This window comes from Alosa alosa, chromosome 18, assembly GCF_017589495.1.
Source record: "Alosa alosa isolate M-15738 ecotype Scorff River chromosome 18, AALO_Geno_1.1, whole genome shotgun sequence".
Taxonomy (NCBI): Eukaryota; Metazoa; Chordata; class Actinopteri; order Clupeiformes; family Clupeidae; genus Alosa; species Alosa alosa.
Window position 1 is genome coordinate 21,194,761 of NC_063206.1, and position 14,086 is coordinate 21,208,846.

Genomic DNA, 14,086 nt, shown 5'->3' on the forward strand with positions numbered 1-14,086 from the left:
TATAGGATATTAAAATGTGACTACTAGATTCGACCAGGAGAATCGTATAGTCTTGACCGTTACTATATCAAATGTTTGTACACTCTTTTATCAAACGCTCCCAATACGTAGCTATATGCTTAACACGGATGCACACACAGAAACCTTGGATGTGTGCAATTCTGTATCAATGTTTTGGGGATATTTATCACAGATTAGCAATCATTGTAAAATAAAATAAATTCATTTTATAAAGTAAAATTAAAGCATGCATTTAAATTATTTTAAAACACTGTATAGCAATCGTGCTTGCATGGTGTGTGTGTGTGTGTGTGTGTGTGTGTGTGTGTGTGTGTGTGTGTGTGTGTGAGAGAGAGAGGGAGGGAGTGGGAGAGAGAGAGACCGTGATCTAGAAGTAGCTTCTGAGGACTAGCAAGTTTGATTGCACACACACACGCACCCATACACACACATTCCAGTCCTGCAGGGTCTTTTCTATTTATATGTTAGGTGTGAGGGAACCTCTTATTGCTTTCTCGCAGGTGATTAAATAAAAGAACGAATAGGTTACTCATATAGCTGTCGCTGCATAAATAGATTTTGTGGAGACTGTCCATGCTTGGTTTGAATATTTTCGTTTATATAAAAGTCACATAAATACATTTGGTGCGTTAATGGCACTTTTAGCGCTATCAGAAACCGTGATATATGTGCTGGTACTGTTCTAGAGGTTCAGTCGTCCACCTCAATCTCCTCATCCTCGTCTTCCGAGCACTCCTTACTCGTTGTGTGGTCTGTCAACGGTGACGACGGCGACATTTGCAGTTTGTTTGAGCTCTCGTGGCTGGAGAGCGTGGGAGACTCGGGCATAGGATGTCCTAAAGTCCCGTTGGCGCACTTTTCAAGGTCTGCTAGTTTAGCCATTTTTTCAAAAGGAACCGTACCCGTGGCTTTGGCTGACTCCACGTCCGCTTTCATCTCCTCCAGGTCTCGCTTGAGCTTTGCTCGGCGGTTCTGAAACCAGGTGATGACCTGGGCGTTTGTCAGACCCAGTTGCTGGGCGATTTGATCCCTGTCGGCGGGGGACAGGTATTTCTGGTAAAGGAAGCGCTTCTCCAGCTCATAGATCTGGTGGTTGGTGAAGGCCGTTCGGGACTTCCTTCGCTTTTTGGGAGTATTCCGCGACCCGAACAGTGTCATACCGTCCCTACCTAGAAAGAGAAAAATAGTTAGCAACATTTTATTTTTTCCTAAATAATTATGCTGAACCAACCTTTAGATAGAAAATATCTCTCATAAGGACAGTGATACCCACTACATTACATATAGCCTACAGTATTGTAGCCCATACAAAAATATAGCACTCCATTGACAGGCAAAAACAGAGTCTAATGATAATTCTAAGTCTGACAATAATAATAGTATTGACAGTAGCCTAATATAAACGGGAGATTGTTTGTATTAATAGGCCTAAAATTGTTGTAAAATAAATTATAATAATATATTTTTTTTAAAACGCATGAAGCAGACTAATTGCAGATACATATTTAGGAAAACTGTAAAGGATTATTATATTTACAAATGTATACTTTTATTTTCCCTGTTGTCACACAATCTTTCCACCTTCTTAAAGGCCCCATGAAATTATAAAGTCTCATGGTATGCAATGAATAGGTAAGGCTACTTTTAAACTGTCTTTCCTTGTTAATATTTGGGGGCAAAATATATCACTATTTCTGCCCTAGCAGGCCGCAGACTATTTACCAGTAGTATTACACGATGGTGTTTATTTAACATAAGTAACAGTGAAATTGTTTTGGAGAGAGAGTGTTTACCTTCTGCAGCTTGCAAAACGCTCACTTCCAGGCCTTTGAATGTTTTGCTGGCTAGTTCTTCCAAGGCGCACAAAGGAGAGGTTTGGGTAAGAAGTGCGCGATTGGACAGTGGATGACCTGACGAAGGATGCTTCTCCCCGGACGAGATCAGATGCGCTGTCCCGCAAATAGTGTAACTTCGCTTCACTGAGGGTTTGTTGAGGATGTCTTCGATACTGAAGGGCGTAAGGGGCTTGTTGGAGTTGGCAGGTGGAGGCAGGTGATCCAGAGGACTGCGTCTTCGGTCCTCCACCGAGGCGCCTTTTGCGTCTTCCTTGGAGGTCATTATTTTGTTATTACCTCGCGACACACACCAATTATGGATTGCAAATTTTAGGAGTATACCCTATCAAAATGTGGATACTAGTAGAAAATATCAATGATCGCAGGAACAAGTGACAGAAATTATGTTGAAAAATCCCGGGATTACAGGTACCGAGTCTGAAGCATCTTTTTGCCGCAGGGTTGAGGGACTAAAAGTCCTGTTAAAGTGCCACTGGTCCAGTCCACGGTCCCCGAGTATAGCGGTGTGGCCACAACGTCAAACAGCCCGACAGAATGCCGCTTCTTGAAACGGTCAGGTTCAAAAAGCTGCCTGGAATCGACCACTACTAACAAGTTATTGTTGATTGGGAGATAATCAATTGTATCCAGTGGCACTTTCCGCCCTCTCTCTCCTAACTCACTCTCCCTTACTCTTTGAGTATGTTGCAGTCCAATGCAGGCTTTAGTGGTGAAGGAGCACCGGTAATTAGAGGGCATGGCCGGGGGGAGGAGCCGAACCCGATTAGAATACTTAATGCTCTCGCTATTTCTTCTAAATTAATGATTTGTCGATGCCGTGTTTATTTCGGTACGATAATAATAATAATAATAATAATAATAATAATAATAATAATAATAACCGTTTGCATCGAATTAGCGCAAATAAATCGCATGTCCATTTTTGTGTTGATATTATTCACTATTTTTCTGATAAATTGACCTACAGCAATTAAAACGGAATGCGTGTTTGTTTATGAAGCTATCGACGAGCCCTGGTTGTTTACAAGGCTAAAAGCGAATTCGTACTTACTTTCAATAGAACTTGTCAACGGCTTTTCAGACGGCATTTTGGTGGAAATGCCCCCGTGTTTTAAAGATGGTATTGTGAAACCAGGCCGTATATCACAGCTGATAATACCAATGGGCTGAGAGACTGCGTGAGTGAGGGAGGCGTGTGTGTGTGTGTGTGTGTGTGTGTGTGTGTGTGTGTGTGTGTTTGAGAAATAGAGACAGAGAACAAGAAAGAGCGAGGCAGAGAGAGCATCATCTCCCTTTAGCTGCACCAAATCCTCTCTACCCATAACTCAAACGCAAAGGACCAGCTTACATCATCAGTAAGATATTCCATGTCCTTTCGATGGGTTGTGCACGCATTTTCGTGGTTATTACTTTCGTTAGACAAACATCTGCATGAACCGATTTCTTTAATGTATGTGCTAACAGTATAGGCTGTGTCTGTTGTCGTGGAAAACATGGGCTAGCCTATGATTGTCATTATATCTAGCATTATAATTCGTTAGGATATAGCCTATGTAGGCTAATAACGTAACGATCATCATTTTAATTGGTGTAGACGTGGATGCATGTTAATGAAAACAATTTTCTTTGTCAAATGTTGGCTTTGGGTGTTTTGTTTTTTTCTTGCAGGCTTAGTGTAGTCTATCTAAGATGATGGCTTCACAACTGGCGCACTGTCTGCGGAGTGTTCGTCTTTCTGTGACAATCTTTGCAGATCCATATGTGCATCCGGAGCGCTCCCCGGTAATGTGTCAGATGTTCGGTGATAAGCAAGCCTTCGACGAACAGGCTGCATGGCCTCGAGTCATGCTTACTGGCAGGCAAAGCGGATGAGCGGTCGTTTATCGCACATACAGGGTGATCTACGGGCCCGTATTGCTCCGTGACTTGCAGAGCTGTGAAAGGAATGAGGAAGATGCCAATTTTGCAAAATACGAAATTTTGTTGGAAGAAATACCTTATTATATTATATTATATTATCATATGATATTAGATATTGTCATTGCTAATTTATTATTATTATTATTATTATTATTATTATTATTATTATTATTATTATTGAGAAGAAGACGGGAAACGGGATAATTACAGCGGAATTCACCTTTTTAGCCTTTTTTAATCTGAGAAAGTAGAGACACTTGTATTTACAGAATATGAAACATTAATGTGTGACTGAATGACCTCCTGTAAATTGAATGAGAAAAATGTGTGTGTGTGTGTGCGTGTGTGTGTGTGCGTGTGTGTATGTGCGTGTGTGTGTGTGTGTGTGTGTGTGTGTGTGTGTGTGTGTGTGTGTGTTTGCTGTCACTGTGTTCAGTTGTTTCTGCGTTTATCGGCCCTGGCAGGATGGAAGAATAAAATGAATGCATTTGCAAACAATCACATTTCATGTTCCTCAAGCATTTCTTGGCGACAATATTCATTCATATCAATGCAACCTCTAATTTTCTAGACGTGGAAATTCGTGCATATAGTGGATTCTCTAGGTTGAAAGGGGCCTTTCAATAGGCTATACTCGATGTCATTATGATCCACATTAAACTAGATATGTTGACCTATTGTTATAGTTTAAATAAGTCATCGACTAAAATAAAATATCAATTACACATAGGTTATCAAAGATAATTTAGTTAGTCAAATTTAACTTCACTAAAGCACAGCACACCGGGCTAACTTCACATTTTTCATTATAAAAAAACAATAGGTTCGTGCTTTTTCAACTTGACTTTATGAACTCTGATTAAATGCCCAGCGTAAGATGGGTTTCAGATGGGACATGTATAGTTTAAGAGTAGCAGTGAATATTCAGCACTGAACAGCCTGCGACGATTAGTTACTTGGAAAGATTAGTTTTATCGCACTGGAAGTCTGTCTGGACAGTTTTATTCCGTAATTTACTCTCTGCTTCCGAGCGTGAGATATCTTATTTCACAGGCAAGCCAGGATCAGCTCTGAAAGTTTGGCTTTCGGTGGCGAGAGCATCCTGGAGATCCTAAATCACGCTCTAACATCTGCGATGATTGATGCTGGGCCTCCATCGGATACTCGCTAAATCGAGCCACATTTTCTTGTCCACGTAGGTCTTCATTTAATCTTTGCAGAGTGATTAGCTTCGAGAAAACTCATGTGTCATGGCATGGAAGAGCATCAGACACTGTTCAGGGGGGGGGGAAGTGCTGATTAAGAGGACTTTGAGAACATGGAACCACACAGTCTGGAGTTGGCGCAAAATAGCCAAAAATCCAACCAAGGATGGTTGATCTTTGACATTTTGATTATTTTTTATTATTATTAGTAGTAATATTACTTTATTATTATTATTATTATTATTGTTATTGTTATTGTTATTATTATTAATATTATTATTATTATTGTTATTATTATTATTATTGTTATTATTATTATTAAATAATAATATTAATAATAATATTGTTATTATTAATAATAATAAGAAGAAGAAGAAGAATTGGGGAAATATAGGCCTATAAGCTCCTGAATAATACATTTGCAACTAAAACAACCATAGACCAGTTATTGTTGCAAACTGCATTCAACAGCCGTTATTACATTTAATCAAAATGCTTCTTCAAATTACTATTTAACCACCAACTGGACATAACTATCAATAACAATCAATGCATATCAATGTGAGCTCTGTCAGGTGTAAAAATTAGCGTCTGCGGGCATGTTTACGGGACACAGTTAGCAAAAACCACAAACCCACATGAAATGCACGTAGTGGCACAAAGCCCACGCATGTCAACACACCCCTGGCAGAATGGGAAGTCTGCCGGAATTTACTTCACAGGTGCAAACCTTGGCATACATCAAGAAACCTTTGGATCACATAACCTCCTTTGACATAGGAACATGCGCCATATTCCCAATGCAGACAAATACTAAGCCATGTTTTCTATCATAACATGCGTAGACAATGATTGGTCAGGTTTTGGGGCTTCTGCATTTCATCCATGCACTTGCAAGACTAAATGGGCACCATTTATACTTGTGCAGTCAAACGGCCAGTTTGTTGGCTTTGGTGATCCAGTGTTGGTGGCATCTGCCTCAGAAAGGTCGATGGAATTTTCTGTTCAATTTGCCTTTTTGCATCACATTACCATTCATGAGGAACCCGACACTGCTCCTGTTACACGCCGCCCCGGAGAAACACACTGCCGTTTGGACAGATGCCCGCGACTAAATGAACTCTTGTTTTTGACTAGCCTCTAGATGACGACGGCCTAATCCTACACACAGATGTTTGTAATTATGGAAGCAATGGCGTCCCCAGGACCGGGGAATATGCTGGAGCTCACATAACGGGCGCAGGCAGAGCGAGGATGATTTGGCAGAGGGAACGGTGAAGGTCGTTTTCGATGCGAATGCGAGGCTAGCCTACCGCAGGTTGTGCCAGCTGCTCCAGAATACAGAGCATTATGGGCGACTGAATATGGGAACTGAAGAAAAAAAATCTGCGTTTGGTCTCATTCTCGCATCAAGTAGGTCCCATTCACAAGGCTTGCCATTCATCACCACTAAATCATCTTCACCAACACCAGTTAGCGAAGTATTATTATAAGATTTTCTGTTTTGAAAAAGGGAGGGGAGTGTGGGGGTACAAATGTTTAGGCCTTATGTTTGCTGCACCCTATCCAGTGACTTGGAATGAATCCCAGCGTAGATGAATTCACATTTGGCATGGCGGTGCATTTGCAGTAAATGTCTTGTCAACACCATATAAATCACCGTTCAACAAAGAGGAAAGGACACAAAGTTTAATCGGATAGCTCCGAGGCTTTCCTCTGCCAAGGGAGCAGGCTAGCTCGTGTCTATTCCAAAGCAAAGTGAGCGTCACAGGCTTGTTTGTGGTTTGCGCTGGTCTTACGGGAGACCCACCCTCCATGGTCAAAAGGTGCGCCCTGTAGCGAGAATAACTCATAACACAAGTGGTTGTGTTTATGGAAAGTTCAAAATGGAGGTTTCAAATTTCATGGCATATCTTTTTTTGCCACCCTCCTGACATCACAATCCTGAAGTAGGGATGTACATTTCTATTGGCCATCTTAACTTAATTCATACATTTACATACATTCATACAATTTATCTATTGCCCCTGCTAAATAGTCTGTTGCTTGTGGTATTCAGTCCCGGCGTCATGGGAGGGCTTTGGGAGGCCAGGCCCGCCCTGGAAGTCATCTGTGCCCGCCCTGGACGAGCTTGGCTACACCAGCCAACCCCAATCCCATAGATTGATTTTGAACACGTATTAAATGTAGGCCTATATTATACATTTGTCAATCTAGCAAGTAGCAAAATAAACTTGTAAAATCTGTATTATTCCGTAGCTAATCTATAAGGAACATTAGGTAAGTCTATCACCTAAATGGAGATGGAGAGTCATCCGATGACAAATATGGTTTATCGGCTCGCAGGTAGACTATATATCGTTAGTAGAAGTAGGCCTAGTAGTTTTTTAGGAGAACAGGGAGCTTGTTACCACTCCAGGGCCGAAGTTATCCGTAACTTCGGGGCTAACTCCCTAACACTCTATCTGAAAGTGGTTAGCAAATGAACAAGGATTTTGGTTTTATCTGCGGATTTATTTTTGCATTATTTTGAATATGACTAGCTCCAGTCTCAACAGCACGTCTGCTTTTCCCACACGCATCTCAGTTCTAACACACATATAACTACCGTGATCAATTTAAGTTCCCCCCCCCTGGAAAGGTGTAATGCCCGTCCATGAATTTGTGTCTGCCGCCGGGTCTGGTGGTATTACTACTAGTATAGCTGTGATATTACTAGTATCATATACACTGTCATACGTTGAAGTGTGTTTAAATCAAAAAGTGAGTATGTTGTAAGTCCCATGTCTCTCAACATGTCTCTCCTTGTCTCTCAAATCAGCAGCATCAGTAGCAAAGCACTCCCAAACTCATTCATCAGACAGAAGTATCTCACTCTCCCTGCCCACTTAGGAACTGCGCTGGTGCCAGGCTTTAGAAGATCAGCCTCTGCATGTGGGCACCTCAAAGCACCATTACAGGCGAGGCACAGAGTGTGAGGCCGTAGCAGGGGGACATGGAGGCTGTGGAAAGCGTTTGTGATCTGCATGGAGGCAGGTGAGACTGTGGCTGAGCTCAGAGGTTCTCACGTCGGCCGCTGGGGGGTGGGGGTGGTGTGTGTGTGTGTGTGTGTGTGTGCGTGTGTGACTAATAGTTGAGGGGTTGGCTCAGGACCCAGGGAGCGAAACAGGAGACGGCGCTGAGCGGGAACCTGAGCACAGCATCAAGGGGGCGCGTGAGCAGCGTCCCAGCGAGGGAGGGTGGAGGGCTGGGCTGGAGTTGGGGGTGCATGGGGGCGTAGGAGGTCGAGGAGCTCCGGAGGAGTGTAGGCTTTGGGGGTGTAGGGGGCTGGTTCAGAACGAGCAGGAATGTATCCTGCATTGATGCATGATCCACTCTCCCTCCACCCCAACACCCACCAGCACCCCTCCACCCACAACTCACCCCCCCCTCCACGTGTTAAACGTGGCGGAATGGTGAGGTCGGGTGTTCCAGTCGGAAAAGAACCCGAGTGAGGCGCGGAGCCGGTGACATTTAAGGCTTAATTGAGGCGCAGACGGGTGGACAGGGAGGCGAGCGGTCAGCGTTCTTTAAAAGACGATGGGAGATCACAACGCAAAATTGGTCCCCTCGGAAACACATGAGACAAACTCATCTGATGCACAAAGTAGTGTATCATGGGTATAAATCAAAGTTGTGTTCAAAGCACTGTTTCATGCCTTTCCCACATAACCACAAAGATACGTTGTTAAGAAAGGACAATTTAAAAACATTGCCATTGTGCTACACACACTTTAAAAACAAACTCAAATGTGTCCATTTTGGCACAGGGTGAGTAGTGGAAGCTAGCACAGTTGAAGGAGAGCACAGAGATAACAAGTGGCCGCGTGTCAGGCCGGGGCACTTATCGTCCCTCCTGTGTGATCTGACAGCGCCGCTCCTAATGCCTCGGCCGCCTTCGAAAAACTTCCCCGGGCTGACGGGGGAGAAATATGCCCCTGCCAGGGAGAGAAGAGATCGCGAGGACAAAGTGTGTCAGGTCTGCACCTGGGGTAAGCAGCCATGGCTCCACTCCAGCTCCTGCTCCTTCTCAGAGCTGCATGGAGATGCCTCCTCGGGCAGACAGGAGACAACGATGACCTATCTCTCAGCCGCCTGTCTGAAGCTATCAGTGGAGGAGTGAGGACTGATCTGCTATAGGGGGCACAGAAACACAGACTGGGCAGCACAAGATGAATGTATGTTGAGGACCAGAGAAGGTAAGGACAAGGAGGACAAGGAATTTAATTAGTCATTTCAGACAAGAGAGGTGTTAAATTCCTAGTGCTATAGGTAGGGGATTTCCCACAATGGCCAATCAACAACTGAGCCTATTTACAAACCAAAAACAAAATTGCCAGCAAAGCAACCTTTGTTGGCAAAAAACATCAACAAAACAGAACAGCCTTCAAGAGCATTTCATTACAGCAGAAGCCCATTTAAAAGTCTAACTATCTCTAAAGATAAGTAGTATTGGCATAGTTCCAAAAACTATGTATACTATACCATCAAGTAGTTCTTCATATTTAATTGTGTTTGATTGATTGTGAGATTGATTGTCTTAGAATGCTAAATACGTTTTAGTAATAACTCCTTAATAACTCCTTACCTGCAGTAATGACAACTAAATGTAATACATGAGGATGAAAAAACAAGTTAGCAGTCAACAAGATGTTAACAAGATGTTGACTGAAAAGGATTTCATTTTTGCATTTTAATATAATTTCATCTCTAATAGGATGGGGCCATATTGGTGTATATCAGGGTAACCACTTTAATACACAATTAAAGCTCAGAGCTCGTCTTGACAGATTCTTCATATTCTGCTGCATCTGGTGATCACAGCTAATTTGGGCTTTCAGTTAATACTCCTACAAGCAAATCTGTGGAGTGTGAATGCTGCTTTCGTAATGAAAGCCTGCTGACAAGGAGACAGAAATATTCCTCCCCGACTGCGGGTGCCCCTCTCTCCCCCAAACGAACACGGAATGCTTCACCTGCTCTACCCCTGGGTTAATTTGCACAACACTTCGGAAATGGATTCAAGCAATGCAAACAACAAACAACAAATCCCCTCTTTTTGTTTGTGACACAGAGTTTCTTGAGTCTTTTTCCTTGCGTTGAAAAAAAAAAAAAAAAAAAAACACAATGTGCTCTAAGTGCTTGCAATTTGCCACAGACATAAAGGAGAGGCAACACAGCTGCCATTTGGAGTGTAAATATGGAATGTGTTGTAATGGGAGCGTGACAGTTGAAGTCTTCTGTTAATTGTATGGATACTGTGTGCTGTCATGTCCCATATGTTTCACAATAGGTGTATTTTTGGGGCCCTGATTTCTCAGCTTTGGGCAGTGAGCCTAAAAACCTGATATTGACTGCATACTGATAATGTGCTTAAAGAAATTTATACACTTAAATTCAAATTTCACATTGTTTGTGTTTGTGTGTGTGTGTGTGTGTGTGTGTGTGTGTGTGTGTGTGTGTGTGAGAGAGGGATGAAGTGGTCGGCTGGTCTGAGGAACAGAAACATTCCTAACAGAAGAAAAAACGGATAGCTAGATAGAGAGAGAGAGGGGGAGAGATGGATAGAGAGGGGAGGAGGGAGGGAGGGAGGGTAACCTGAAAAGGAGACATTCCTCAACCATTATAATTAGCCCTGACCTTTTCACAGGATTAATTAATGCCGGCTTTTTTTTCCCTTGATGAAACCACTGGGGACGGCCGGGGACAAAAACGTCCTGATGACGGAGGAACGGGAGAGTCGGTGGAGACACGCCGAGCGAAACAAATGCCTCCTAAAGACCAACCCTCATGCTTAACCTCCCCAAATCAACTCTCCCTGCACACCCCTCTCGCACAACACCTCTCTCTCTCCCTCCCTCCCTCATTCTATCTCGCTCCCTTCATCCTGCTCTCTCTCGATCACTCTTTTCTCCCTCTCTTCCTCTTCTCCTGACCCTGCTGCCTTCAGAGCAGAAGCCTAATCCACCGCTCACTCTAACGGGAATCGCTCTATCTAGCAGAGATTTATGGAGTGACCCCTTTGTGTCAATGGTTGTTTGCTCATCCCTCTCTCTTTCTCTCTTTCCCTCTTTTCCTCTCTCCCCCCCCTCATCTCTCTCTCTCACTCAGACTAATCTGCCTGGCAGGTAGAAGCTAAGCTGTGAGGTATCAGTATAGAACAAGAGAGAGAGAGAGAGAGCGAGAGAGATTGAGAATGAATAACAGAGAGGGAGAGAGAGAGAAAGGGAGAGAGAAAGAGAGGGGGATAAGGGGCCTGATGAATGTTTTTTACCTGAGTGGCTAAAAGCGGAAAGGAGGACGAGTGGACCTTGAGACACGCGGGGGGAAAGCACTTGTTATGATGGATGGTGAGGCGGCTGATATGTCTGGATCAATGCTGTGTGCTCTGCGGCATGGAACAGGTGAGACTCAGATGAGATGGGGGTTGGGGACTGAGCTTTGCAATTGGGTATGTCATTTAGAAAAACACGCACACACACACACACACACACACACACACACACACACACACACACACTTGCCATCTCTCTCTTTTACACACACAGATATACACACAAACCGCCTATGAACATCCACAGACACAGACAAAAATTGTCTTTGACGACATACACAGACTCGCATACACATACACAAGAACACTTACACACACACACACAGACACGCACACATTCACACACACTAAAGCCCTCCACTTCTCCTTTGTCTTTGGCTCTGCCCCTGCGAAAGGGCCCCCTGAGCATGGATAATTGTGTTGTCTCTTCACTAACACACACACACACACACACACACACACACACACACACACACACACACGTCCGCTCCCACTCGACATAAACAGGCTCCCACACCTTGGGCCAACTCTAACTAACATGATATAGTCATTACCGATGACTGATTCCCCTGCATTTCCACTGCCAGCTGCCTCCTCCTTTGTGTGAGTGGAGAGCGAGAGCAGTGACCACCGCCGCCCGCCCGCCTGCCTGAACTACGACTGGGAGACACAGAGCTCTAGAGACAGGCAGCCATGATATCCGCTTAAAGGGGGGTGAAAGAGGAGAAAAAGAAAAGAGAGAAGGAGAGAGAGAGAGAGAGAGAGGGGGGAATAAAGGGAATGACAAAACAGGAGCAGATGAGAGAAAGGGAGGTGTGTGGAGGAAAGAAGGGCAGAGGCGAGAGGAGAATAGAGGACAAGAGAAAAGAATGGAAGATAAGAAAAGAGAGGAGAAGAGATAAAGAAGAGAAAGAGAAAGGAGGAAAAAGATAGAGAAAGTGAGGGGATGAGACGAGAAGAGAGGAGGGAGGAGAGGAGAGGCACTGCAGCTGAATCGGGCAGTTTGTCTGCATGACCAATCCTGCTCAGTCCAACAACAGACTGTCACCCAGACGTCTGATGCTCACTTTCAATTAACCAGCCAGTCAGAGAGACAGAGAGAGAGAAAGAGAGAGTGAGAGTGGAGGAAGGGGGAGAGAGAAATAGAGAGATGACTGAGCGGATGAGAGAAACGAGGAGGGGAAGGAGGGAAAGGAAGATTGAGTGAGAGAAGAAAAAGAACTTCGGGGGAGAAAGACAGAGCAAGAAAGAAATAGAGAGAGAGAGAGAGACAGAGGGCAAGTGGCTTGGGAAGATGTACGATTCACTGGCCTGACACTTGCAGCAGATGTTGCTGCCTATTGAGCTGTTAATTTAACGGGAGTTTATTGAATAGTAATTAGGAGGAGCTCACTTACCATTATAGAGAGAGAGTCTGTGTGCACCACTCCTCCATGTTAGACGAGTGTAAGCCATTCTCTCCCTCCTCTCCTCTTCTGCTCTCTTTCTTTCTCTCTCTCTTTCTCTCTCTCTTTCCATGTCGTCCAAGGGAACATCACCATGGGGCATCTGAGTCAAGATGGGGAGGAGAAATTGGCTTAAAATACACCTCTTTGTGTTCCCTTTCTAAGCAACAGATTGAAACAAGGAGTTTGTGTGCTCTATAAGCCTCTGGTCTATAGAGACCTGATGGCGGAAGTCACAGAATTAATGCCATGATCCGCAAACTTAATGAGATTTAAAAGAACATAACAACAACACAACAAAACATACAAACCGTGGAAGCGCTCACCAAAATCGAACAGTGGCCGGTCAGTAATAACAAATGCTGTTATTTGTGGGCTGCTGTTTTTTAATGTGCTATTTATCAGTGGAGGTGGGGGGTGCTGAGAAGAAAAATCAATGTTTAATCAGCATGCTGTATGATTGCCTGAGCATCACCGGGCACAAAGCAAGACCTCGCCCAGGCAGACTCTCTCTCTCTCTCTCTTTCTCTTTCTCTCTCTCTCTCTGCCGTCACCCATAAAACAGACGCGGCGCAGGCTGTAGTCACTCATGGCTTCCCTACAATGCTGATGCGAGTTTCATTGCAGCATTACTGTGAATTACACGCATAACAAGGAATACACATCCTTGTCGATAAAAAGAATGCGCTGTTGAGTCGTCTAACTGTTTTTTTTTTCTCGTTTTGTTTTTTGTAAGAGGTTAGAGGGCCTAAAGTTATTTGGAAAGAAGATGACAGTGTTGTACATGCACTAGTTACAGCCTTCCAGATGACACAGTTTACGCAATGATGTACACCATCAGGAGCAGATAAAACTATGTTTGGGAGGGTGCTATGATGAAACCATGTGAACAATAATAATCTATTTAGAGGGGAGAGGAGGGGGATTACACTCATCAGTGTGCCTTTTATTCCAAGTGTTTGACACTACTGCTTATTGGCCATTCATTCACTCTCTTACTCATTCATTCACTCACTCACTCACTCTTCATTCATTCACTGGCTAGGTGGAAGGCATGCTGGCACTCCGACTCGTCCATCTCTCCGGGCCTGATGGGACGCCGCGTCCGCTGCCCACTCTGGGGGCCTCCCTCTGTGGCACCTGGCCTCTGTGGCAACAAGGCTCAAGCCTGGAGTCTGCCAGCTCCATACGCTGAAATACACACAAACATATGCCGCCATTGTGATGGAGATGGGCAGCCCCGTCACTGGGGCTCCCTCTTTTCAG

At 44.1% G+C, this 14,086-nt stretch overlaps 1 protein-coding gene across 1 annotated transcript; it reads right to left on the minus strand.

The window, feature by feature from the left end:
* Positions 1–314: 314 nt before the first annotated feature.
* On the minus strand, positions 315–2,539 carry lbx1a (ladybird homeobox 1a). Its single transcript, XM_048270615.1, has 2 exons — positions 1,815–2,539; positions 315–1,190 (listed from the first exon to the last, which is right to left on the minus strand). Exons 1-2 carry the CDS (start codon positions 2,137–2,139, stop codon positions 712–714), a joined length of 804 nt encoding a protein of 267 aa, XP_048126572.1. The 5' UTR covers positions 2,140–2,539; the 3' UTR covers positions 315–711.
* Between the last annotated feature and the right edge of the window lie 11,547 nt (positions 2,540–14,086).